The sequence below is a fragment of the Furipterus horrens genome, unplaced genomic scaffold (assembly GCF_987537825.1).
Source record: "Furipterus horrens unplaced genomic scaffold, mFurHor1.1.pri manual_scaffold_10, whole genome shotgun sequence".
In the NCBI taxonomy this organism is placed as follows: Eukaryota; Metazoa; Chordata; class Mammalia; order Chiroptera; family Furipteridae; genus Furipterus; species Furipterus horrens.
In genome coordinates, this window is record NW_028327180.1 from 67,371,945 (window position 1) to 67,395,857 (window position 23,913).

Genomic DNA, 23,913 nt, shown 5'->3' on the forward strand with positions numbered 1-23,913 from the left:
CCCCAGAATATTGGCTTAATCAATTCCTTTATTTCTACATCTTCCCAATAAGAACCCTTCTAACTACCCAACTTAGTACTACAATTGGCCATCATCTTCCCCAAACATTGCTATGTCATGTACTTGTTTATTGCTTTTGTCTATTTCTTCCTGCTGGTATGTAAACTCTATTAAGATAAAGTTTTTTAAACTCTTTTCTTCCTCATGCATAACTGCAACCAGACACCTAGAACAGAGCTTGCCATGGAGTAGGTGCCTTGTCAATGTTCGTTAATAGTTATTGTCAGAACATGGAGGCAGCTAGAATGCACACCTCAACTTTGGATATGTTAATGGACCTTGCCTGGACCAGCAGGTTATATTAACTAACCTGGTTGGGGGTGAGGGGAGCAATGAGATGCAAATAACCTAATGAATATGTTAATAAGCAAACTCACCTTCACTGAAATGTGCAGTTGGTAAGTTTTAAAAGCACCCCTGCAGAAATGCAGGTGGGACTCCTGCAGGCCCACATAGAGGACCAAGAGTCCCCATTCCGTTGCTCCTACAGGCCCTTGAGTTGATCTTAGAGTTGCCTCTACCCACCACCTCCTTCCCCTTTTTCCCTCAGTAAACTCCTTGCCTGATCCCACAGCAGTCTCTGGGTGATCTCTCAGAGCAGCCTTGCTCTGTAATTACCTAGTAAAATGGACCTAGAAATGTCCTGTGTGAATTCACCTTGGAACATGTTATTTGTAAATACATACTCTACACCATGAACGTACTCAAAGGAAGACTTCTTTCCAGACTTCCATCTGGATTACTTAGAATAAGGTATTTATATATATGACTTGTCTTCATACCATTGAGCCAGCTACATGGATACTGTGTGTTGAGAACTTGATTCTTCTACTACCTGGATGGAGCATTTTTCTTTGGCAGTAACTAATTAAACTTTCTCTGAGCTTTAAGATTCCTTGTTTTATCTACTTCTCTCATTTCATGATTAAGATCAATTGGCAGTTTTCTTTAAATGTACACACTTTTACAGACTTAGCCTCCATTCACTATTGATTAGATATTCACTATTAATTGAATATTTATTCACTTCTTTCTGCTAGACCCTATGATGTTGCTGAGAAAACAAATAATGTATATGTTCACATAGTATATAGTCTAAATCCATCATTTCATAGATATGTAAAACCGTGGTCCAAAGTGGATAAATGTTTTATTTTTACATAAAATATTTTCCCCCAAATTGAGAAGAACCAATATTACCTCACCTAAGCCTTAAATAATAGATATTATAATAAAAAATTCTTCATTATCCACATGGAAATTCCAAGAATAGGAGAGGAGAAAGGATTTTCCAAAGATCCCACAGTGACTTCATGTTTGATTTAGATCAGAAAACAGGTCTGTTTATCCAGGTTGATATTGGGTCAATTATCCCATATTGTATCTGTATTCTTTCTTGATCTCAAAGTAAAAACACAGGCCAGGCTTATGCAGAATTTATTTTATTGTTAAGCAAATCAAGGGAATAGATACATATTGAACTCCACAAGACCCAGGTAGAGGAGAAGGTATGTTTTTTATAAATTTAAGGGATGCGCTAGAGAAAGAATACAGCAAAAGCAAGCAAAGAAGAATGAGAGAGCTGGTAAATCAGCACAAAACACTGGCTCTCATTCAGCATGTTCCAAAATGCTTTAGGCTGATCTTCCCACCACTTTTCCTATAAAAGAAAAAGACAAAATATGCTCAGTACAGTATCATTAGTAGTCATCGCAGAGGTTGGACAAGGGTTTAGCTATGTCATCATCTACGCAATCGTTTGAATCTACAGGTATCCATGTCAATGATCTGGAAGAAGTTAATTAAATTCATTCAGAGGTGACATCTGTCCTAATTACAGAAATCATGAATCTTAAATGAACAAATTTAATAAGGTTTAGACCTTCTGATTTTAATTATTTCTTCTCTGGGAGTAAACATATATACAACTGGAAAAGGTAAAAGTGACAAAAGAAATAATGGCAAAGAGACTGTAGTGTCACAGTCCTGGCCTGATAGACTATGTAAGAAGTTAAACCAAATATTTAGACATTCGGCATTTTATAGAAGATCATGTATTTAAGCTTTCTTAGAAGCGTGTGTTCATCATATCAAATCTCAGTTTACCCCTACTGCCCTTATCCTGGAAAAAGTTTGGTATTAATCAGTCAGATATGTTATATATAAATGCAGAAACATGTTTATTATATATTGATTCAATATTTATTCATTAAATTCTATTTGCTTAGCCCAGTTATTATTGCTAAAAAGTTACATTATCCCTGTGCTTAGAAATGTTACATCAAAGTTGAGAGAAATTAAGACATTCATAGAAGAATCTCTGATATAAGAAAAGGTTACCAAGGGTAAATAAGCGAGGTTACATTTAAAGAGGGTCATCATTTCCTTGAGTTTAGAGCAATCAGACTAAGAGATTGATTGATTGAAAGGATTTTTATTAATTATAAACTATGTCCCATAAGGAAGCTCACAGTCTACTGACTAAAATCTATAGCACCCATTCTGTTCCTTATTAATACATAAATTTATCAAATATAGGCCCTTGATTGAATCTTCTTAGTATACTGTCTGTAAAGTTTGAATAGTCTGGATAATAAAGGATGATCCTCTCCTCTATTCTTTGTTGAAAGGCTCTTTTCATCAGACTAAAAGAGAGGAATTCATGAAAATTGGTGCCTTAGCAACATAAAATGTAGTATAAAATAAAATGTTTGAAAATAATGTGAATAAAATAGTATTTTTATTGATAATAAGCTTTCTCACGTTTTTCATGTTTCTAATTTTGGTGAATTTTTGAACTTAACTATATTGCTTACAGATTTCTTCATTGTCTCTAAAATTAATGATAACAATAACAATATATAAATAGGTAAAAGTTATTAAAACTTTAGTTAAAAATAAATGGAAAAAATAAGAAAATGTATCAAAATTGTTAAAGATGTGCAATTAAAAAAATTTTCCTAAGATTTAATAATCACAAAGTAATGAAGATTGTTTCCAAATAATTTATTATGTAAATTTTTATTTGTTTTCAGTCCATTTGCCTGAAGCTTATTTCTTTAGTCTCTTATGGATTGGTATGAATAGAAATTTCTAGAGTATCTCAAGGAAAGTATTATCATTGTCTTATCCTGGAAGTTTGTGTTTGCAAGGTTGCTGAGTATAATACTTACACCATCGCCTTACAGAAGGCACATTTATTGCCATATGTCTGGCCATCAGAGCCACAGTGGGGATTAGATTCCCGGGTGCAGTAGACCTGGGGATCCTGGAACTCACCACAGGTAACCTACCAAAGTAAGCACAGTGACATGGATGTTAGTGCATTCTGTCCAAGGGACTGTTCCACACAACAAAAGCTTTGGACAGCAAACTTAAAATTATTTATATATATATATATATATATATATCGTCGTCGTCGTCGGCAGCCGTCCGTCTCGAGAGACGATGGTGTAGCTTCTTAAGAGTCTATCTGCACCGCCGAGAATGGCTGTGCAGTCCGACTCGGGAGTGACACGGTATCTGTCTCCTCCCGTGTTGAATCGACATCTTGCGATGACGCTGGAGTGTCCTTTCCAGTGAAGCTGAAGCTACAGAACCTGGGCAGGGTGATATGGAGGGTCTGCTGTTGCCCATGCAGCAGACCCCCCCTCTCTTCGCAGCTGAAGGGCCCAAGGGAAAGACGGAGTCAATACAGCTTGGCTTCAGGTGCGCCGCAGGAGTTGCCGGTGTTGACTACAACGTCAAACCGCCTTAGGGACTCCGGCTCCGGATTTTCTGTCGGGGTTTACTCCCTTAGCCTTTCCCCTGAAGAGGTATGCCGCAAGGCAGCGGAGGTTTTTTGGAGTCAGAGTTTTCCTTCTCTGATGTGCCCTGACTGGAAGATCGAACCAGCGACACTTAGCTCGCAGGCCGACGCTCAATCCACTGAGCCAAACCAGCCAGGGCTTATATATATATATAAAATACTTATTTATATAATGTTATATATAAATTTTCATAAAGTTATATATAAATTATAAATATTTACTTATATAAAGTTATATAAAATTTATATATTTATTTGTTTATATATTAATATGAAATCATATGCATATATATATGATGTAAAGCTTCCTGAAATAGAAAACAGCCTTCCTTGTCTGCTTATCTAGAATATATTAAATATAACTGAGACTTTTTCTCTGAGACACAGGATACCCACTTCTGCAGTTATTGTATTCAGGAATAAGTTAATGATGTAAGGCAGTTCTTTACTTTTTATGAATGTAAGGAGTAAGGCAAATGCCATAGGTGTGACTGTTTGCTCCAACACTAAATTGTTCCACTGGGGAGTAGTTTTTGGTCATTAAGGCATCTGTTTTTTTGCTGTAGTAACGTAACTCTAATAACACTGTTTCTATATTCTTATAAAGATATGGATGATCATTGCAAGGAGCTTCCAAGTGGTATGTGATGGCTTGTTAATTTTCCCCATCATGGCTACATCCATTTATCCTCTTGAAAACAAACATTTTAATGCCTTCATATCAACTTACTCTGTCTCAGAGTCTTTTCATAGTATTTAAACTTCATTACCTAAGTTGCCCTGTTTAAGCGACTGAGGTTTTACCCAGCCTTGGTGAGAACACATGCTATGATGATTAATAATGATTGGTCATGGGCTCTATAGAAGGAATGGCAGCAGCACCTGTGCCACGAATACGTACCCTCAGTCACTCTGGGCTCTCAGAAGCAGCCCGGAGTTGTAAAATTCTTCTCAGTTCAATGTCAACTTAATCAATATTTGGTGTGCAAATGACACTTGGGCCATTTTATTCCAGGGTACAGGCAATCCACAATAGGTAGAACCAAACTTTTCCAAATGTGGGAAAAACATGAAGAGAGGGACTATACCTTCCTCCTCTCATAGTTTCATTAAAATGATACTGCCTTATGTTTATCAATTGCTTCATAATATTCAAACCATATAGAATAACACAATTGAGTCTCATAATAACCTTGAGATGAACATGGAGCAATATTATATTAATTAGTTTATAGATGTGAATATTAATCCTCAGGATAATTAAGTAGTTTCCCAATGCCACACAACCAGGAAGCATTAAAACCAATGCTTGACCATATTCCTTCTCATCGCAGATCCACAATTTTCAACTATCTCCTATGGTTGATTTCCAACACATTCTTATTGAGAGAAATTAAGACTAGCTATCACAATGTACCTTTGACCACACTTATAGTCAAGACATGTAAGCTTTATTAAAATACCTTATTATGAAAATATGTGGACATTGGTAAGAGGAACCAGCTCTTTAAGATGTTAGCAAACCATTATATATGGATAAAACTCTCTGAAGGTTTGCATGGGGGAAAAGCTCATCAAAAAAGTCATACAGTTTATTTACAAAATATTATTATATATATCAGATTTAAGGCACCTGAGACTGTTAACACACATTTTTGTTGAAATTTCACATCTTGTACTATTGAGGTTGGGTAGTGTGGTACTTATCAGAGATCTTCTTAGGGCTTGGTTGGATAGAAGATATCTAGGCTTTTTATAGTCCTACCTATAGTCTGCACCCCCCTCCCCCATCAATGCTCTTAAAAATAACTCCATCCTTTCATACCACTTCTGGGATAGTAAGCTTTCCTTTAGGTCCCCAAATAGAAACCATAAGATACTTTTTTTTCGCAAAAACTAATGTATTTTGTATTTAAGTCATGAGTGTACACATTCACAATTGTGTGCTTGAGTAAAGAACAGACTTTAAACCATAGAATCACCATTGATATTTTCATTTATTCCACCAACAGTCAATGGGTAACTAATATTGGGAAGACATGGTTCTGGGTGCTGGCTCTACAAAGAGGAATTGGTTATAAACACTGTCTGCATAAGTTCACCACCTTATTTGCATTAGGGAAGCAGAAGAGAACACAGATAATTACAGCACAGTGTGTGAGAGATGCTACCATAGGCCAAACACAGGCAATGTGGAAGCCGAGAAAGGGCATCCAAGTCAGAGATATGTGTCTCTCTACAGTCAGGTCAGTGAGGAAAAGAAAGAAAGTCTCTTACTTGAAAGAGATGCCTTCTTAAGCCACCTGTCCCTGGTAACCGACCCTCTGATCTTGTGATCCAGGCTCTTTTGTTCTTTAGAAAGCATATATGGAAGTGGCACATGGAGAGGGTGTTTACATTGCGAACTTCTAGACCCCACGCCACTACCCACACTTTTCTTCTTTCATTGTCCCCTGGGCATGAAACTAGAAAGGGCTAAAGATTTCTACAAATAAAACCAAATCATTCAAGTGGTATATAAATAAACTTCCTTGGCATGTAGACACATTTCATACTTCTAAATTGTCGTGCCTTTCAGGAATCCCTGAAGTAGATGAAGAACCATGTTTCAGAACTTGTTCTGCCATTCATTACCCATTGGCTGGTTGTGTCGTTTCAGACAAACCACTCACTGTCTGCACCTCCTTGTCTTAACCAGAGTGTTTAAATAACAGTTGTCATGCTTCAGTCTCAGGATTGTTATAAGGATCAAATGTGGCCATTGTAAGAGTTGTGAAAGTTGGTGTAAAGTATTTGAAATAGTCTTGGACTAGGCATGCAGAAATAAGCTTTTACTGTAGGCCTGTTCTAACTGTAGCTCTTACCACATTTTGGAAGGAGTCTTGTACAGATGCCCGGTACCATTAGACTGGATGGTCTCTAAAGACGCTTCCAGCTTTGATAATATAAGATCTAACAGTGACTCCTTTCAGTAAAGTGACTTAAATAAAGCTGAGGCCTTAGTTCTTCAATTGGGTGTGAGAAATAACAACTACTGCCTAAATGCTTCTTTCTTTTATAACTAGAGACCCCTATTCACTCTTAGTGTGAGAAACTTTAGCATGGTGACTGGGGACAGAAAGGGCCACTCTCTGTGAGCCCAGAGGTTAGAAAAGGTGAAGAATGACTTTGCAGAGACAGTCAGAAGTCCTTTCTGTGAGGCAACAGAGAAGCAGGAGAATAGCAGACATCCAGATGGACCAGAAAGAGAACACAGCTCTTACAAGTTAAGGAGAAGTAGGCTAAGAATGCCATTTCTTTCCTCTGCCTAAACTTCCTCTCCTATTTCATATTTTAATTTTGGTGTCAAATCCAAACAGCTGGTTTCTTAGTGGACATCCAAAAGCAGGTCTGGACCAAGGTGGATAGGATTACCTTTCCTCCTTAAAATTTTCTCCATGAGACCCAGGAGAGCTGAAATCCCCTGAATCTCTTTAAAACACCCTAATGGTCTATGTTAGGGGATTGTCCTGGAAATGGAATTAGACTGACCTGGATTTGAATTTTGCTTCTTCCACTCACTAGCTACATTAACTTAGGCAAACACTTAACTGTTCTGAGTTGAAGTTTCTTCATATTTAACTGGGGGCTGGCGATGCCTGTCTTCTAGGGTCTTTATAAGGATAAGTCCTTAGAAAACAGTTTGTAAAGTTTCGAGTATTGGAGGGAGGATTGCAATTATAAAACAAACAACATAAATTGTTTCATGTTTCAGAACTTTTGGAGTTCATTATTTCTTACTCTATTAAATGAGGGATTTTTGTTGTTGTTGCTTTTGTGGTTTTTTGTTGTTGTTTTTATTTATTTTTTAGATGTTCACTTTAACAAGAATCTCCACTCATTTCCTTACATTGTCCAGCTTCCTGAGACTGGGTCTAGGTACTCGGGTGCCAATGTTTAGTGTCAGCCTGACCCCTTGTGGTTCTTCAAAGAAATGTACCTTCGGACTTCCGGCCAAGATGGAGGCTTAGACTGACACGCTTGGTCTCCCTCTACAACTAGAATGGAATACAACTACCTCAAAACAAAAGATAACTAGAAATTCCAGAAAATAAAACTACACGGAAGCCCAACATACGAAGTTATAAACCAGTGGGGCTCCTCAGACAGGTAGGAAGAGCAAAAGTGGGTGGTGCTGTTCGTGGTAGCACCAGGGACAGTGTCAGGGAGAGCAATCCTGGCTGCAGTTGAGCCCCAGCAGCTTGGAACCCCAATGCTGGGAAAAGCAGCCCCCGCATTGCCTCGGACGGTGAGGGCCAGAGGGCGGGAGGACGGATCCCAATCTACCAGCAGAGAATAATGGCAGGAATCCATCTTGGACCCCCGCCCCCACACAAAGCGCCACAGCCTGGCGAAAAAGGTTGCGGATCACTGTCGGTCCCTGAGCTGTGACGAGTACATGGGGCTCTGCCCCCTACAGCCTGCCCAAGAAGCAAAGCAAAACACAAATCTGTCAAAATGAGGCAGACAACTATAGAAATCCTGGTGACACAGCTCACTAGGCAACGGATGAAGAATCTGACAGATGAACAAATAAGAAACCTATCAGAGGCTCAATTCAGAGCTATAGTCATTAGGTGGCTTACAGAGTTAAAAGATTTGGAGCAAGATGAGAAAGAATTGGAAGCCTCTCGTACTGAAAAGAACAGAAACACATACGAGACAAGTGGTGAGGAAATAAAATCCAGAGATCAAATCAACAAACTGGAACTTAGGGAAGGAACAAACAGTCAACCAGTGCAGAAAGAGGAAACAGAAAGCAAGGAAAGTGAGAAGAGGATCAGAAACCTCTGGGACAGCTATAAGAGATCAAACATACAGATTATAGGATTGCCAGAGGATGAAGAAGAAGAACTAGAAATTGAAAAATTAAGTGAAAATATAAGAAAGCAGGACTTCTCAAACTTGGGAAGGAAATAGACTTACAGGTCCAGGAAGCACAGAGAGTTCCAGAAAAACTGGACCCAGGGAGAACCACTCCAAGGCACATTATAATCAAATTGTCAAAAATTAAAGATAGAGAATCTTAAAAGCAGCAAGAGAGAGAAAAGAATTATGTACAAAAGTATCCTAATTAGACTATCAACTGACTTCTTAAGGAAAAAGGGACTGGAAAGAAATATTCAAAGTAATGAAAATCCAAAACCGTTTACAACCACGAATACTCTATCCAGCAAAGCTGTCATTCAGAATAGAAGGACAGAGAAAGTGCTTCCAGGACAAAATAAAACTTAAAGAGTTCATTAGATTCAAACCACTATTATATGAGATGTTAAAGGGACTGGTTTAGAAAAAGGAGGATCAAAACTATGAACATTAAAATGAAAACTGCATCACAAGAACCAACAACAGAAGCCAGGGAATTGAAACAAAGGCAAACTAATCAGGCAATGAGAGTGGAAAAAGAAGTATAGGTATGGGGAACATATTGGGGAGAGATCAGCAGGGAGGGGTAAGGGAGGGAGATTGTACAGGAATTAAGAAGCATAGTAGGAGGGAATGGAGTAGACAGGAAGAGGTTGGGAAGAACTATATGCACAACCAATGGACATGGACTAAAAGGGGGGGACAAATGGAGGGAGGGGGCCACCAGGTGGAGGGGAGCAGAAGGAAGGGAAATTGGGACAACTATAACTGTATAATCAATAAAACATATTTAAAAAAAAGAAATGTATCTTCAAAAATATTCTGGAATACAGGGATACTTTTAGTACTCAGATTAATCACCTAATGGTAACTGCAAACTCATTGAACTTTGCTGGAAAATGAGCTTATATGATCACAAAAATTAACTAAAAAATCAGGATCATTGATATTTTAGTTGAGCATTTTGGTTCTACAAATAAAGCCAGTGAGAATTTGCAAACATCTCTAGGGTGTAGGACTTCACCTCTTTTTCTTCCCTTTACTATTACTTATGTGGTTACATCAGCTCCTTTAAAAATAACACCAGTTTTCTAAACCCCTCCCTAACTTGGCTTCTATTTTTCCTGTTTTTATACCCCTTCCACTCTTACAAAATGGCTCTAAAAAGTGAGTCAGGATACACCTGTTAGCTATTTATTAAATGTTCATGATTTTCTTATGATAAGTTACTCCTTTCTGGAACTGTTTCCTGACTTCTGTAATATGTCAGTACTCTGGCTCTCCACCTATTTTTTTCTCTATTTCTTTTATCATATTTTTAATTTTCTTCCTGAGTATTGTCTATGATCATTTTCAAGAAAATTTTATATACTTGATTTTCTCTTGAAGAGAAGAGATGCTGATGAGTCTTAGACATTTTTTTTTTTCTTGAGTTCATCAAAATTTCAAACTCTAAGCCCTGACTGGTTGAATGTCATTCTGTAAAGCAAAAGGTCAGTGGTTTGATTCCTGGTCAGGACACATGCCTGGGTTGCAGGCTTGGTCCCCTCCCCCAGGCATGTGCAAGGGGCAACCAATGAATGTTTCTTTCTCTCATCAATGTTTCTCACCCTCTCTTCCTCCCTCCCTTCCCCTCTCTCTAAAAATAAATATATAAAATCTTTAAGAAAATGAAACTCTGATTCTTATTGTTAGAAATGTACAGGATGACTTTAGGTAGCAATTTAATTCATACTTAATACTCAATCATGTCCAAAATATAACTTTTAATCTTTACCTCTGAACTAGTTTTACATCCTTATTTTTCCTTTTTACATAACAGTACCGCTCTTCAGATTCCTTCACCCACCCTCAGATGAAAGCTTTGCCACCTCTTTCCCCTTGCAAATGTTACCTTTTGTATATTTCTTTGTCTCAAGTGCCCTTCACCAACTCCAAATTTATTACCTATACCCACCCTCAACAGCTCTTGGCTGAGTCAATGTAATAAATCCTGTTCTCTCTGCTTCCACTTCCGCCGTGTCTCAAAATCCCTCTTAAATGTGGAGACAAGTTATCTTCCTTTACTGTTTTCATTATATTGCTTCTTTGTTTAAGAAGGGAGCATAGTAAAAACTGTGGGTTATTTGTTCAGAAAATTGTACTGCTCCAAGCATGCTGACATGCATGGCACAACCGCTTCCTGTTCCTTGGGGGAGGTAGCCTGGGGCTGTGGAAGCTCACTGTGCAGTCAGAGGTCCTGAGATGATGACTGCGCACCTTTATTGCTGCTGGTAAAGCAGAATCAGCTTAAGTCCTCTTTCTGAGGCCTTGGTTTTCCTTCCCGTAGTTAACTTGCAGATGCTGGTTAACATCTTCAAATTGTATTCAGGTACTTTGCCAGTATATCAGTAGGAGGGGAATTCAAATTAATTAGGAAAAATGAACAGCCCAAGACACACTCTAGTCACGCAACCTTGTTTTCTAACCGTAGTAAAATTCATTATATCTTTCCCTCAAAATACGAACAAAAATAAACGTAGATATCCTCCAAAATTATTGTAACAGAAAGTGGTTCCCAATCATTGTTTTTGAGAGGTTTATGTTCATTCCAATCTGGAGTACTCATTTAAACAATTCTGTAAGGATATGGCTAGTAGGGAAATAAAAATACTAAAAGTCTCAGAGTACTAAAGAGTACTAAAGAGTACTAAGAGCACAAGTCTAAGAGTACTAAAAGCACTCTTTTACAAGTCTTTAGACTGTTAACTAGAATCTACCATCAGGTGCTTCAGCAATGGAGAGAGACTTGTTGGTCTAAGTGAAAGATTTAAATGTTAGAGGAAATCTTTCTTCCTTTTGTCTTAGCAGGATCAGACTTGAGCAAGCAATGCTCCTTAGGTTAGTTTCAACTTTTTCTGCCTGTCATTGGGACTGCCACCATCCTTCCAGCAATATGGAAAAGAAATGGAAGCGAGCAAAAAAAGAAAAAAGGACTCATGGGCATGGACAACAGTGTTGTGATTGCAGGAGTGAAGGGGGAGTGTATAAAGGGACTAAATAGTAATGGAAAAAATAAAATAAAATAAAAAGAAATGGTAGCCTCAAGGCTGTCAGAAAGGTGTTATCCTCCCTTCTCCATCTATTTTAGTGGAAAAAAGACAGAGGCCTTGGCAAGAAAGGCTTGGTTCATACTGATTCAGATACCTAAGGTTGGATGGGGTTTTAGAGATTGTTGAATCTAAGTGTTTATTTCAGAGATGTGAAAACAAAGGCAATGACAAGGGGAGGAGACATCCTTCAGATCACACAGCCAGTAAGTGTTTGAATTAGGACTCACGTATATTGTCCCTAAAACATTCACGCAAAGTCAGTGCTTCCCAGCACTGAATAACTGTTTAGAATGCAGATTCACACACCCCCTCCACTGGTGTGATTATTATTTAGTAAGTCTGGCATAGTGCTGGGCATCTGTATATGTAGTAAGCATCCCAGTAACCCTAAAGGAAGCCCACTGTGACACTTAGGCGCATCTGAAAGAAGAGAATCAGTAAATAGTAGATTTTAAAAGAACTTTAGAAAACACTGAAAATCTGGGAAACATTAAGAATCCTGGAAATCAAAGCCTAAAGAAGGGAAGAGACTTATGTGCTGATGAGAAAACTGGGATTACATTTCATTTCTTTTCAATCTGTGTGTAAAGGCCTCATATTTTACTACCTACTGGGATACAGAATGGGTTGGCTGGATCTCGAATCCTTTCTTTGTTTGTCTGTTTTGATATTTAACATAGATTGTGTTACTATGTGTGTTTAAACATAATAAGAAATCAATTTTAAGATGTACTTACAAACACACATGTGTGTCAAATACACAAGTGCACACACACACGTTGAGAGTTAATTATAGGGCATCATCCAATTTCTGATTCTAAAACACATCTCAATTTCTGATTCTAAAGTTGGAAGGGAAAAAAGTCTTATGCAATATAGTGGGTGTACTAGACAGGGATGTCTGGAAACTTTTGATGTCAGGGGTTCTTGGGCACACCAAGACTAACAAGAACCATTGTCAAGACCAAGTTGAAATGCTCTGAATTGACACAGGAGCAGAAGTGGCTGGACAAATACCACTTGTTTATGTTGTCTTTTGATAGTTAGAACAAACAATCTGGAAACAAGTTTGTCGATTAATTTGGAAAAAAGATCAGCCAGACAATGAAGACAATGTATGCCTCTTCCAACATTTTACCCAAAATGTATTTAAATTTGAGTGAACCCGTCTATGTATACTCAATACAGAGCAGTCAGCTACTTCTTTGTCTATTTTTGGTGGCCTTACTTCTACAAAGAGAATAACCTTTGCCCTACCTCTTACAGAATTTGTTAATTACTAATCAATAACTAATCCTTTTATAGTTCACCAAATGCCTCCACACAGTTTATTAAATTTCAATCTGACTACAATTCTGTGAGGTGAATATGATTATCCCTTTTTTTAATAGCTGAGGAAATTGCAGCTTAGAAGACCTGAGTAACTTGCCCAAGATCTCACAGTGAAAGCAGGAATACAGTGTGAGTGTTATCATAGATTCATCCTGTTCTCATTTACAGTTATTTTACTTTATTAGCCAAACCTGAGAATAAGTACTCAAGGTCTTTAACTCATAGAGAAATTAGGGTTAAAAAATCAATTACTTCCACTGATTTCTGTATTTGGCCTGCTTCTTTATTGATTTTGCTCTTTTACCCACAGACAAATCTCTCTTTGGCCCCAGGGAATATCACCCAAGCCTCACCCAGGTCAGAAGGATAGATAAAAATATGCACTAACCTGTTCTCCTTGACTGGATACACCTGAAAAAAAAAAAGCACAAAATCTGAACACTGTAATTTCTGAAGGTACAAAAAGTAGAATTTGCAAAATTAGGAAATCCTCAAGCCTAAAATGATACTTGTTCCTGGTTCTTGGTGATCATAGCAAGTCATGGCATGGTTGTTCTATTTTTTAATACCTGTTCATTTCTTAAAGGAACAGCAGAAACTTGGGAAGTGATGCAAGGGGATGGAGCAGGGTGATGTCATATTTCTTAGATGTTGGGGGCGGGTGAGAGAAAACTGTTTTGGAATCTGGAGATTCATGGTATAGTTCTGGCCCAGTTACTAATTTACTCTGGGGATGACCTTCTCATCTCTGGTCTTCCTTTGGAGAAGTTGGGCTGGAAAGTCACCTCTAACTTAGGCATTTCGAGGTTCAGTGCATTGCCTTTGTCACAGGCAGTTCGGGAAGAGATTAAGTTTGTTGTTTGTTCTTGAAGCTCAAAATTGCTTTTCTGATTTCTACACTTAGTTTTAAAGACTTGGCTCAAATAGAAACTGTCAAGGGCAGAGTCATCTAGGTTCTGTGACTCATTCATCTTGCTTCATCTTTTGAAATTCCCTGAGAAAGGAAAAACCATCTATAAATACAGCCTTGATTCTCTCCTTCCATCTTTGTGGTCATCTCTGTGCCTTTAAGTTGTGGCTAATTAGCTCAATGGTTTAAAATACTGAAATAATAAAATCTTAGGTTCAGTTCTGGTATGACCCAAATTCTGGTCATTTCTGTGGCACTCATGATGCAAGTGACACCTTGCATGTTTAACCAAAAGCCACCTTGATGACAGAAAGTATATGGATAAGTGTCAGCATGTGAGGAAGGACAACTGAAAATATCTTAAAGTACATTGTCTGTTCATGGGGATGAGGAGAGAGCAAGGCTTTTAAATTTTAAATAAAGTTAATGACCATCTACTGTAAGAATTACCAACCTTATTGCAGCACTGTTATTAAAAATACAGATTTTTACGATAATTTCTTGAAAATTTCATTATATAGACCAAATAGGGCATAGAAGTCTATATTTTTGTAATCACTGAAAGAGATTTTTATGACTGAAGAAAATTCATTATTACAATTCTCAGCCATTTCTTCACTGTACAAACTTTTGATCAGAAGAGGAGAGAGATTGTTCAATGTCTTATGTGTGTGAAATATCCAGGCAGAGGGAGAATTAACATCAATGATGCCTGTGTTCAATATAGGGGTCTTATTATTAAACTTTAATAATGTCAATATTAATAGACATTTGTTGAACTTTAACTGTATCCCTTCCACTATATAAAGCACTTTACATGCATTTCTCATTTAATCGTCCATATAGAAATTTTCTTTTTATAGGCCATGTTACAGATGAGTAAGACTCAGAAAGATCACATGCTGTAAAATGGAAATGCCAGAACTGAAATTCAACATTAAGGTTCTTAAGCATTAGCCTTCCCAAATGCTGATTTATCTATGAAAAACAATATTTTGGTAAATTAAGTGCATTAGTCCACTAGAACCAATTAAAAGATCAGTTTACTTTTCTAAAGGGAAGCAATAAGATCATATCAATTAATTTCCAAGAGCATCTTAGTAAGCAGATTTTAATATAGCCACATCATCTGTTTTTATGCCATCTCAGCAGTTGATAGAAACACTGTTTTATGTTTTTAGCCATAGTAGTCAAAATTATTTCATAATATCATGGTAACACTTTGAGTTTTCTCATATTTATAAATGTATTTGTTCATGTAAATATGACTGGTTTTCTAAGAACAGCAACTTCTTTATCTATTTAATCTCATTGAAAAATTGTTGTTTTTACATGTTCAGGCATTCAGAAGCTCCAGTAGCCCCTAAACTCGATGAATTTTGCCCCAGAAAATGACGGATCAGACATGGAAGTTCCCAGGACCCAGTCTCTCTTCCAGAACTCTATGAATGAGAGGGTATCTCAGACTGCTGAACTATCTCCCCAGTTGACATGGCCATAAGCAGAAGAGATGGGCCTAGGTCTTGGTTGCAGAGATCCCAATGTGTGCTTTGTCCACTACCACAGCACAGAGTGGAAAAATAAAGAAGGAAAGAAAAAAATACATGGTCCTGTTCATTCACATGGCGCTGTACTGAAAAACATCAAAGTACACTTGTCCTTTAAACAATCTTAACTTATAGAATATATGACTATTGCTAAAATATATTCCCCTTCTTTAAGAATTATTGAGTTCCACAGCAGCATATAGTTGCAGTCTTTTAATATTGGATAAATTTTTTTTCTGAAGGATTCTCTAATTGAGTTTCCTTCCCCCTCTCCTTGTTTTAATTTTAATTCAAATTATTGTGTAAGAATAATAAATATAGGAAAGCTTTTCTTTGTCTTAGAAAGCCAAGCTAATACTTAAAACAAGTAGTCATCCCTGAGTCTAGTTTTGTGGAGCAAACACAAATTGTGATGTCTAGATGAACTGATCAAGTTCCAAATTCTACTTAAGAATTGCAAGTCCTTTGGCAGTTTTTATATATTTTGTGCCTCAGATTTCTTGCATGTAGACTACAGATAGGCATATCTCTCTATGTGTGTTGGAGATAATGCCTCAAAATCCTTATTACATGCCTGCAATATAGTATATGCTCAACAAAGGAAAGTTATTTTTATCATTATTACTATTATCATTCTCATTATCACAACCATTATCATTAAGATAACCTCTCAGAATTGGTCTTTATATCAAAATTTTTAGACTTTAGAAATATAGTGGACAAATACACTTGGCATTTCCAATGCAGTACAAGTATTGGATTTCAATTTTAAAGGAAAAAACTCACCTGAGAAAAAGCAGAAAAGAGCCAGAGAGAGCAGCAGAAAGACACCTGATATTTTCATGGTGCCAGTTAGCTCACTCAGGTCAAGGCTGCTTTGTTCTGCTCAGGTTCTTTGTCAAGACACTTCCCAGAACACCAAAACACACATGCAGACATATATATATATGTAGACATGATAGAGGGAGTTGGGATCTCCACCTTCTTTATAAAGTCACATTCTAAAACCATATGCAGTCCTATACACTTCAGGCATTTATGATGACCTGTCATCAACATAAAGAAACGCTTCACAATCCCCATCAATCTTAAAATTAGGACAATTACATGAGTCGTGCCTTAGATCTTATTAATAGAGGATGTCATTTTTCCACTGGTAAACTAGACTTTCCTAACAACCAATACATCCTCCCTGCTCTTTCCTCTATAGTTTTGCTACATTAAAGGAATGAGTCACTGGTGGGGCCCCACTTGATGGCTGTGTCTCTTTCAGACAGGTCCTACATGTCTATGGTCCAGGTGAGTAACCACAGAGGAATGAAATCTTGGGTGTAACTTGGATACTCAGAGTCCACATCATCCAAGATGTACCAAAAAAAGATACGTATTCTACACTGTCACCAGAATTGTATCAGTAAAAGCGTTTCGAGGGACAGAAATCAGCCCATTAATTTAAAAAATCATTACGATAGTCAAATGGCAGTGATTTTCAAATTTAAGTCAAAATAAACAAGAGGAGCTATGTGTATTTTTTAATTTGTAAAAAAGTAAATTTAAAATTTTTAGAAGTGACTGAATTGAGGACTATTAATATTTCCCCTTTTTTGCCAGATTAAAAAAATAGTTATAATAAAACTCTTTAAGTGTTAACTCCTTGAAAATATGTTTCTGTACAAGTTAGATGAATACCATTAACTATCATGGCCAATTTAATTGCAAGACAGAGCAAAGAGTGGGATGCCATAGGTTTCTTTGAGGGAACAAAAATAAATAAATAAACATTGGTTATAGTGATAATGACAAAGTCTGTCTGAAATCATGATCAGCTACTCAAAATATCATGAAAAAAAAAAAAACAATTTAAAGTATGGGAAGAATATGCAGAATGTGCCCAATTTAAATATAAGTGGTTAATGCAATGTTGTATAAATAACTCAGAAATTATATATCTAAATAACTGGTTTCCTTTGAAAGTAGTCACTTTGAGAAAACACATGCATAGGTCAGATATTGCTCCATTTTCTTCAGGACATTAATTTTATTTCTGGAAATTACATATTTTTAGAAAATTTAATTTGAGTTATCTCAATATTTATGATGAATTTTCTGTCTTTGAGAAGGGGGACTATATTGAATTGTATAATCAAAAAAGATATTATTGTTTAATCAAACTTGAAGCATGGCTGTGATAAAAATAAGTTGCTCCTCTGACAATTTAAAAAGACCTGAACTTACAGGGTAGAAGAAAAAGAGGAGAGGGGAGCACAGACAGGAAAGGGAGGAAAGGAACGAGAGAAGAATACTTGAGCTTGGCAAGTCTCAAAAGTGATAACATACACACACACTCACATATACATAATTTTAAACTCCTTTACAGAAAGGTATAGGTCAGATGTCAGACACCAGTGGAAAACCTTAAAAGTGTACTGAAATTTTTCTTGAACAGTTGATGGGAGGAACAGTCTGGGACTATCTAGAAAAACAGAATAATTAGGAAAATGCTTAAGGAAAGCTATGGAATTTTCACATACCACTTTTGTCTGCTTGTATTATTTTGGCCTCATTAAATGAGATAATATTGGCAACTTGACATCATTTCCTAGGCTTGATTTTAGGTTTTGCTGCCTTCTCTGTCTCCCACATCCCATGCCCAATGCCTTCTCCTCCCTTTTGCGTTCCCCCCATTCCTTTCCCTTTTGTGATCAGAATATATGGGTCCAGTCTAAGCATAGTCCCATGTCCCACAGTGGCAACAATTCGGAAGTATTAACAAATAATACACAAAAAGGTAACAGCGGGAGTCAGTGGTATTCCATCACAAAGTCCACAGTGGCCTTGCTAAAATTTGTTTCAACATCTCTTCCCAAAAGTGTCAGATATGGTGGTTTGCTTCTCAAAACCACTGTTTACCTACATGTTACTCCCTCTCTTCATCTTCCTTTCTACCCTTCCCTTCCATCCTCATCCTTCAAGAGCTCTTCTTCAATAGGTGTTTTTGCTAGAATGATTCTATTTTTTTTTCTGAAAGGTTTCAATTGTGTATCTTCAACATTTACCCTCCTCTCCATAACAAAATAAGTATTGGCTCTGGGCAGGTGTTGGGGAAAGAGTATTATATCACAAGGATATCTATTTTAAGAAGTCTGGTACCTTGAACAATAATCATTTTGTTAAGGTTTCTGAGCCCAGGTGAAAGAGAGTTTTTTTCTTTTTATAAAGCATAAAGGAAAAGGTCAGAAACCTGTGGGAATGACTTAATTAGCTCCTTAAATAAAAAGTTGAGATAATAGGTTGCAGAGAAGTTACAGGCAATTATTCACAAACATTAAAGAAGCTGTATATAATTCTAGTCTTTTGGCTACAGAATAAGTAGATGAGAGCACTTTGAATTTTGTTTTCTGTAGCTATTTGAAAGAAAAATACAAAAAGATTTAACAATCATAACATTTAGGTAAGTTTCAATTAACTGAATCATGAAAAACAGAAACAGACACGTAAAGAAAAGGAGGTGCGGGAGAAAGCAGTAGAAGTCAAGCCATTTTACAGAGAATGTAGTCCCATCACACGTGTAGTTGATTTCCGAACATTAGCTATGCGCATTTTCTTTTATGTAATTAAAGGCAAAAACACTGTAAGAGTATATTTTCCTGGTACAGTTTATCGTATAAATATCATACATTTACTCACAAACATTACCATTCGGGATAGTATGCACAAAAATCACTGACATTTTTAAAGAGTCTATGATTCTATGATTTGGGGAATTTAAGAGGTTTTTTTTCTTTGCACATTTGAGGAATTTTTAAGGGTAATTTTGATTGTATAATTTTTGCTACTGATTCTACAATATCACTTCACCTACTGAGGTGCAGCTTTGTTGCTTTTAGAAAGCTTAGGTCTTGGCCCAGGGATATACACATACCTGTTTATATGTTTTAACATTTTATTCATTCCTATAAATTTCCCCCTGATATTGTTCATATGTAGTACAATGTGTTATTTTGAAATATCACTTCTCAAATATCTATGCCCTTATCTCCCAGCCCCAGAGCCCTGACACTATTTAGCAGAGATCATGAGATAGAGGCATATTTTCAAAAAAGAGCAACCACCATCTTAATCAAGGAAGTCACTGCTCAGCATTAAATTATGAAGTGGCTTTTTTTCTTTTAATATTACTGGCCATACATACACTAAAATCAATAATTCTTTAGCTGCATTGGTCTTTGGTCAGAGTGAAACTACTTTTCTTGAAAATTCCATTAGACCATGTAGAAAAGAGGAGAAACCTTTGCTAGGTAGGAAGGGAGGTGCTGGGGAAAAGAATGTAAAAGGGGTTCCAGAGTTTAGACTGCAGTGTCCTGGCTTGGTTCAAAATACCTGGTTTTTGGAGGAGGATAATGATGCACCATCTGCCTTGGCATGAGGGAGGCAGAGTGGCAGTAACAAGGGATGTAGCCAAGTATGTATTGGCACCTGACAGCAGTCACAACAAGGGCTCTTACCCTGCAGTGAAAAAGCAGATGAAATTCATAAGAAGGGATTTAGGAGTAAAGAAAGTGGGGACAAACACAGGAAATGCAGGGATCCATAGGAGCCATGTTACATTGCAGCCTTTAATAGGGGGATAGAAGTCAATATCCAGGAACCAACTGGTAAGAAATGCCTCACACAAGGTTAGTGTAGTTGAAACCCTATTCTGCAAACGTTGTGAAGCTTCCCTCTGGATCCAGATGCCACCTTTTGGGGAAAGAACGAATGAGGAGTAGCACTGAGCGGGGAGAACCAGAGCACACCCACTCAATAAAATGTGAGTCCTTAATAAGAGAAAGTCTGTGGTATCCATAGCACATTCAGACTTTTTTTTTAGCAATTAATAGGCAACCAGGAAATGTTTTTTATATGACTGAGATTGAAATATCTTTAATTCACAAGGAAAATATATTTTGCTATTACTGTAAAATAAAAAAAAACAATTAAAATAAGATAATCTCATTTTGGCTCATAAACCTTAGCTTATAGAAAATTCAGTTCATTCTACTCAATATATCAGGTCCAAACTTCATTAATCTTTTAACAGAAAGAAAACAGGTTTTTAAAATTAGATGTGAACTTAAAGGACATTTACCTCAATTTTCTATTTAGTACAAAATAGAATCTGAAGTTTTCCTAAGAAATACATATACTTCATGGTTCTGTGATGGAGAAGAAAGAATATAGACAGATTCCAGATGGACCTGGGATATTCATTTTACTTCTTCTGCAGATTGTATTAAGTCTTAATATACTTAAGATGGCTTTCTGGGTTATTTTCATGCTTTTGATATTTATTTCTTTGACTTTCTTGGCTCAGAAGTACCTTTAGCATTTTGTTGAAACTTTGCTTATAGTCTCTCACAACTGTTTACGATTCAGTATGTCATCACATTAGTGATCCCTCCCAACTTTGTGTCAACCATAAAGGTAGTTAAAGTCTTCTTGAGAATCCTCAATATCATTGAAAAGTGTTGAACAAAATAAGCTTGAAGATATCTCACCAATTTACCTCCAAGGTTATTCTACTGCAATCAATGTTCATATTTTATCTCTGGCATGGTACCAAGCTTGCACCCTTATGAAGTCAATGAGGCATATTTGGCATGATATACTTTTAAATAATCTATTTAGAATACTGACCATCTTGACCTTCTTTCTTAAATGCTCATATTATTTTATTTCCTATTGTCTCTCATAGTCTCTGGATGTTCTTTTCTTTAATCACTATGTGTCTCAATTCTACATATCATACAATGAGAAGTCCAAATTACAATACTTTTCACAGGACATTTCTTAACCCTGTAAGGGAGACATCCTACACTGGCCCACAAATTGTTTTGAAATTTTTTAAAGTAGTCTACAACGTTTAAATTTTAAATACTTAACAAACAAAAAAATAGAACATGAGGTTTTTTGTGAAAATATTTGTGCCCTTCATTGCCAAGGCCAAAGTCAGCTGAAGTTTAGAGTAACTGCCTCATTTAAATGTGTGCTTCACTCATTTGCCTCATCTGTTGCTGGCCTGAAAAGGTACTTGACTTTGAGATTCTGGCCCTTTGACACTAATAACACTTAATCTTCTTAATTCTCATGACACATTCCTTTACTTCTCTTGTGAAACTGTACTACTTTGTAAAATTATGCCCATCTGACATTTCCTCTATTTGTCTAGATGCTTCCTGTGAACAAGATCTGTACCTTATTAATCTTTTACTCTCCAAATTTGTCTTGTATTTAGCAATTACTCCACATTCATTAAAAACATGTTTTTTTTTAAAAGTAATTAGCTCTATTTTCCACCAGAGATCATCAGTCACCATCACAGCCAACATTTTCTAAAGTCTATTGTCTTTCTTGTTTTAAAAATGTAGACATTTGCTTATCTCTAGTTTTCTACCATTCCTTTCGTTTATTTGATTTCCTGTAGATACATTTCAACAGGACAGTAAGTAACCTCAATTATAAATCTATCCTTACCTGCTTTCTATATAATTAGATAGAGGGAATAGGTCTTAACACCCACAAGAACACATAGACAGCAAATCATGTAATTGGGAGTCAGATTTTGCAATTTGCAGATTGTTGAGTGGCAGTTTTCTCTATTCAATTCATATAACCTGTTCCGTTCACTGTCTGCCCCACCATTACATTCCCCTCATATCCCAGTTTATTATGATCAGGACTATCTACATTTCTTTATATTACTTTAACCACAATGAAAATAAAATTAAGTCATGTAGTTTGCTATATAAAACTTGAAAGTTAACTGATGCTATGAGTTTTAATATAGTATCAAGAAAAGTTGTGTTTCATTGAAAGACTTCTGTCTTCCTAATTTTCTTTCTTTTTTGTATTTTTTAAATTCATTTTTAAAAGTGAATTTTGGCTATCTGTTTCTATATTAAGTCTTCTCAAATCTCTTAGTTTTAAATTTAAGTGTTACAACTTAGCATTAATTTAAATAAGATCCAAGAAAAGATTATTTAGTATTGATTTAGAAACACTATGAAAACATGCCATTATCCTTAAGTGTCAAAAAAAAAAAAAGAAAAAGTCAGTCACTTTGTTTTCTTCTTTGGCAAGGTCACTAGACTGGTAGGTTTGAGGTATATAGCAGACATAATGGATTGAAACGTCAGCAAGGCAGTAAATAAAGTCACTCGTGTGGTAATTGTGAATGGATCAGGATGATGAGCAGATGACTGTAACTGGTTGAACAGCTGAACAAAAAGCTGCTGATAGATGAATTAATATGACTGGGAGGAGAGAATAGTGTCCCAGTCAGTACTTTTATAACTGACTTAAATGAAGATATAGAAAGCACGCTTTAAATACAGAGTCCCACATCTGCTAGTCTTTCCTTTTGTAGTTCATTTCCTTCACGCACATAGAGAGGGTTTCCCCTTGTTCATTTTTTCCAGTCATAAAATCCACCTTCAATGATTGCATCAAATTTGTCAATAAAAGTGTGTAAGATAATACAGCTTGTGTCTATTCCTGCGGTCATTAATCTCTCTCTTAACAGAACTTTTATAAGTCTGTAAGAGGTTGGTATTGAATCGTTATGTTTATTTACTGATTGATTTTTGTTGGGTAGCTGTATGTATCTACAGCATGAGATTGTAACAATCTTGAAAGAAAGATAGGGTTTTTTCTTTTAAATTCTCCTACGCATTTCCCTGGGCTGAGGCCATGGTCATAAAATATATTTCAATGAAAATGTGCAAAATTTTAATATTTATTGACTTTTTTACCCATTAATATTTTTTATCTTATCTAAACTGCCTCCTAATTTTCTTTGCCAGTCTTTGAATGTTGAGGTGTTTCAATGATTTCAAGTTTGGCTTTGCTTCTTTTATGTTCTTATAGTGATTTGCACATGCCTTGAATATAACACTCATAACATTGTGTTATCCCTGAACTCAAGAGTTCACATTTTAGCAAGTCAGATATATACAATATCAGTCACATATAATGCAATAACATTCTAGAAAATTCATCTTCGCAATGTTCTATGAATGCACAAGTAAAGCTTCAGCTAATTTTGCAAGGGTGGTGTCTGTGCTGTTTCCTGGCTGTGTGACCCCTCTATGGGCCTCAGTTTCTTCATCTGTAGAATAGGGTCACAGATATCTTTGCCTGGGTCTCAGATGGGGGTGTTGGGGGGAACCACCGTGAGCTGCCAATTCCCGCAGCCCTGTGCCAGGATGAGTCAACACCTCC

At 36.6% G+C, this 23,913-nt stretch overlaps 1 protein-coding gene across 1 annotated transcript; it reads right to left on the reverse strand.

Annotated features, from left to right (window-relative positions):
* Positions 1-1,528: 1,528 nt before the first annotated feature.
* On the reverse strand, positions 1,529-16,552 carry LOC150000565 (serine protease inhibitor Kazal-type 6-like). The gene is made up of 5 exons (XM_090289251.1): positions 16,441-16,552; positions 13,586-13,608; positions 6,146-6,220; positions 3,234-3,349; positions 1,529-1,720 (listed from the first exon to the last, which is right to left on the reverse strand). The coding sequence occupies exons 1-5, from the start codon at positions 16,496-16,498 to the stop codon at positions 1,675-1,677; spliced, it is 318 nt and encodes a 105-aa protein (XP_090145377.1). The 5' UTR covers positions 16,499-16,552; the 3' UTR covers positions 1,529-1,674.
* Positions 16,553-23,913: the final 7,361 nt, after the last annotated feature.

Coding starts and splice junctions, on each gene's coding strand:
- LOC150000565 (XM_090289251.1), bottom strand. CDS start 16,498: ATGAAAATATCAGGTGTCTTTCTGCTGCTCTCTCTGGCTCTTTTCTGC. Junction 6,221..13,585: donor TATCCAGTCAAGGAGAACAG/GTTAGTGCATAT, acceptor TGCTTTCTAAAG/AACAAAAGAGCCTGGATCAC. Junction 3,350..6,145: donor TAAGAAGGCATCTCTTTCAA/GTAAGAGACTTT, acceptor TTACTTTGGTAG/GTTACCTGTGGTGAGTTCCA.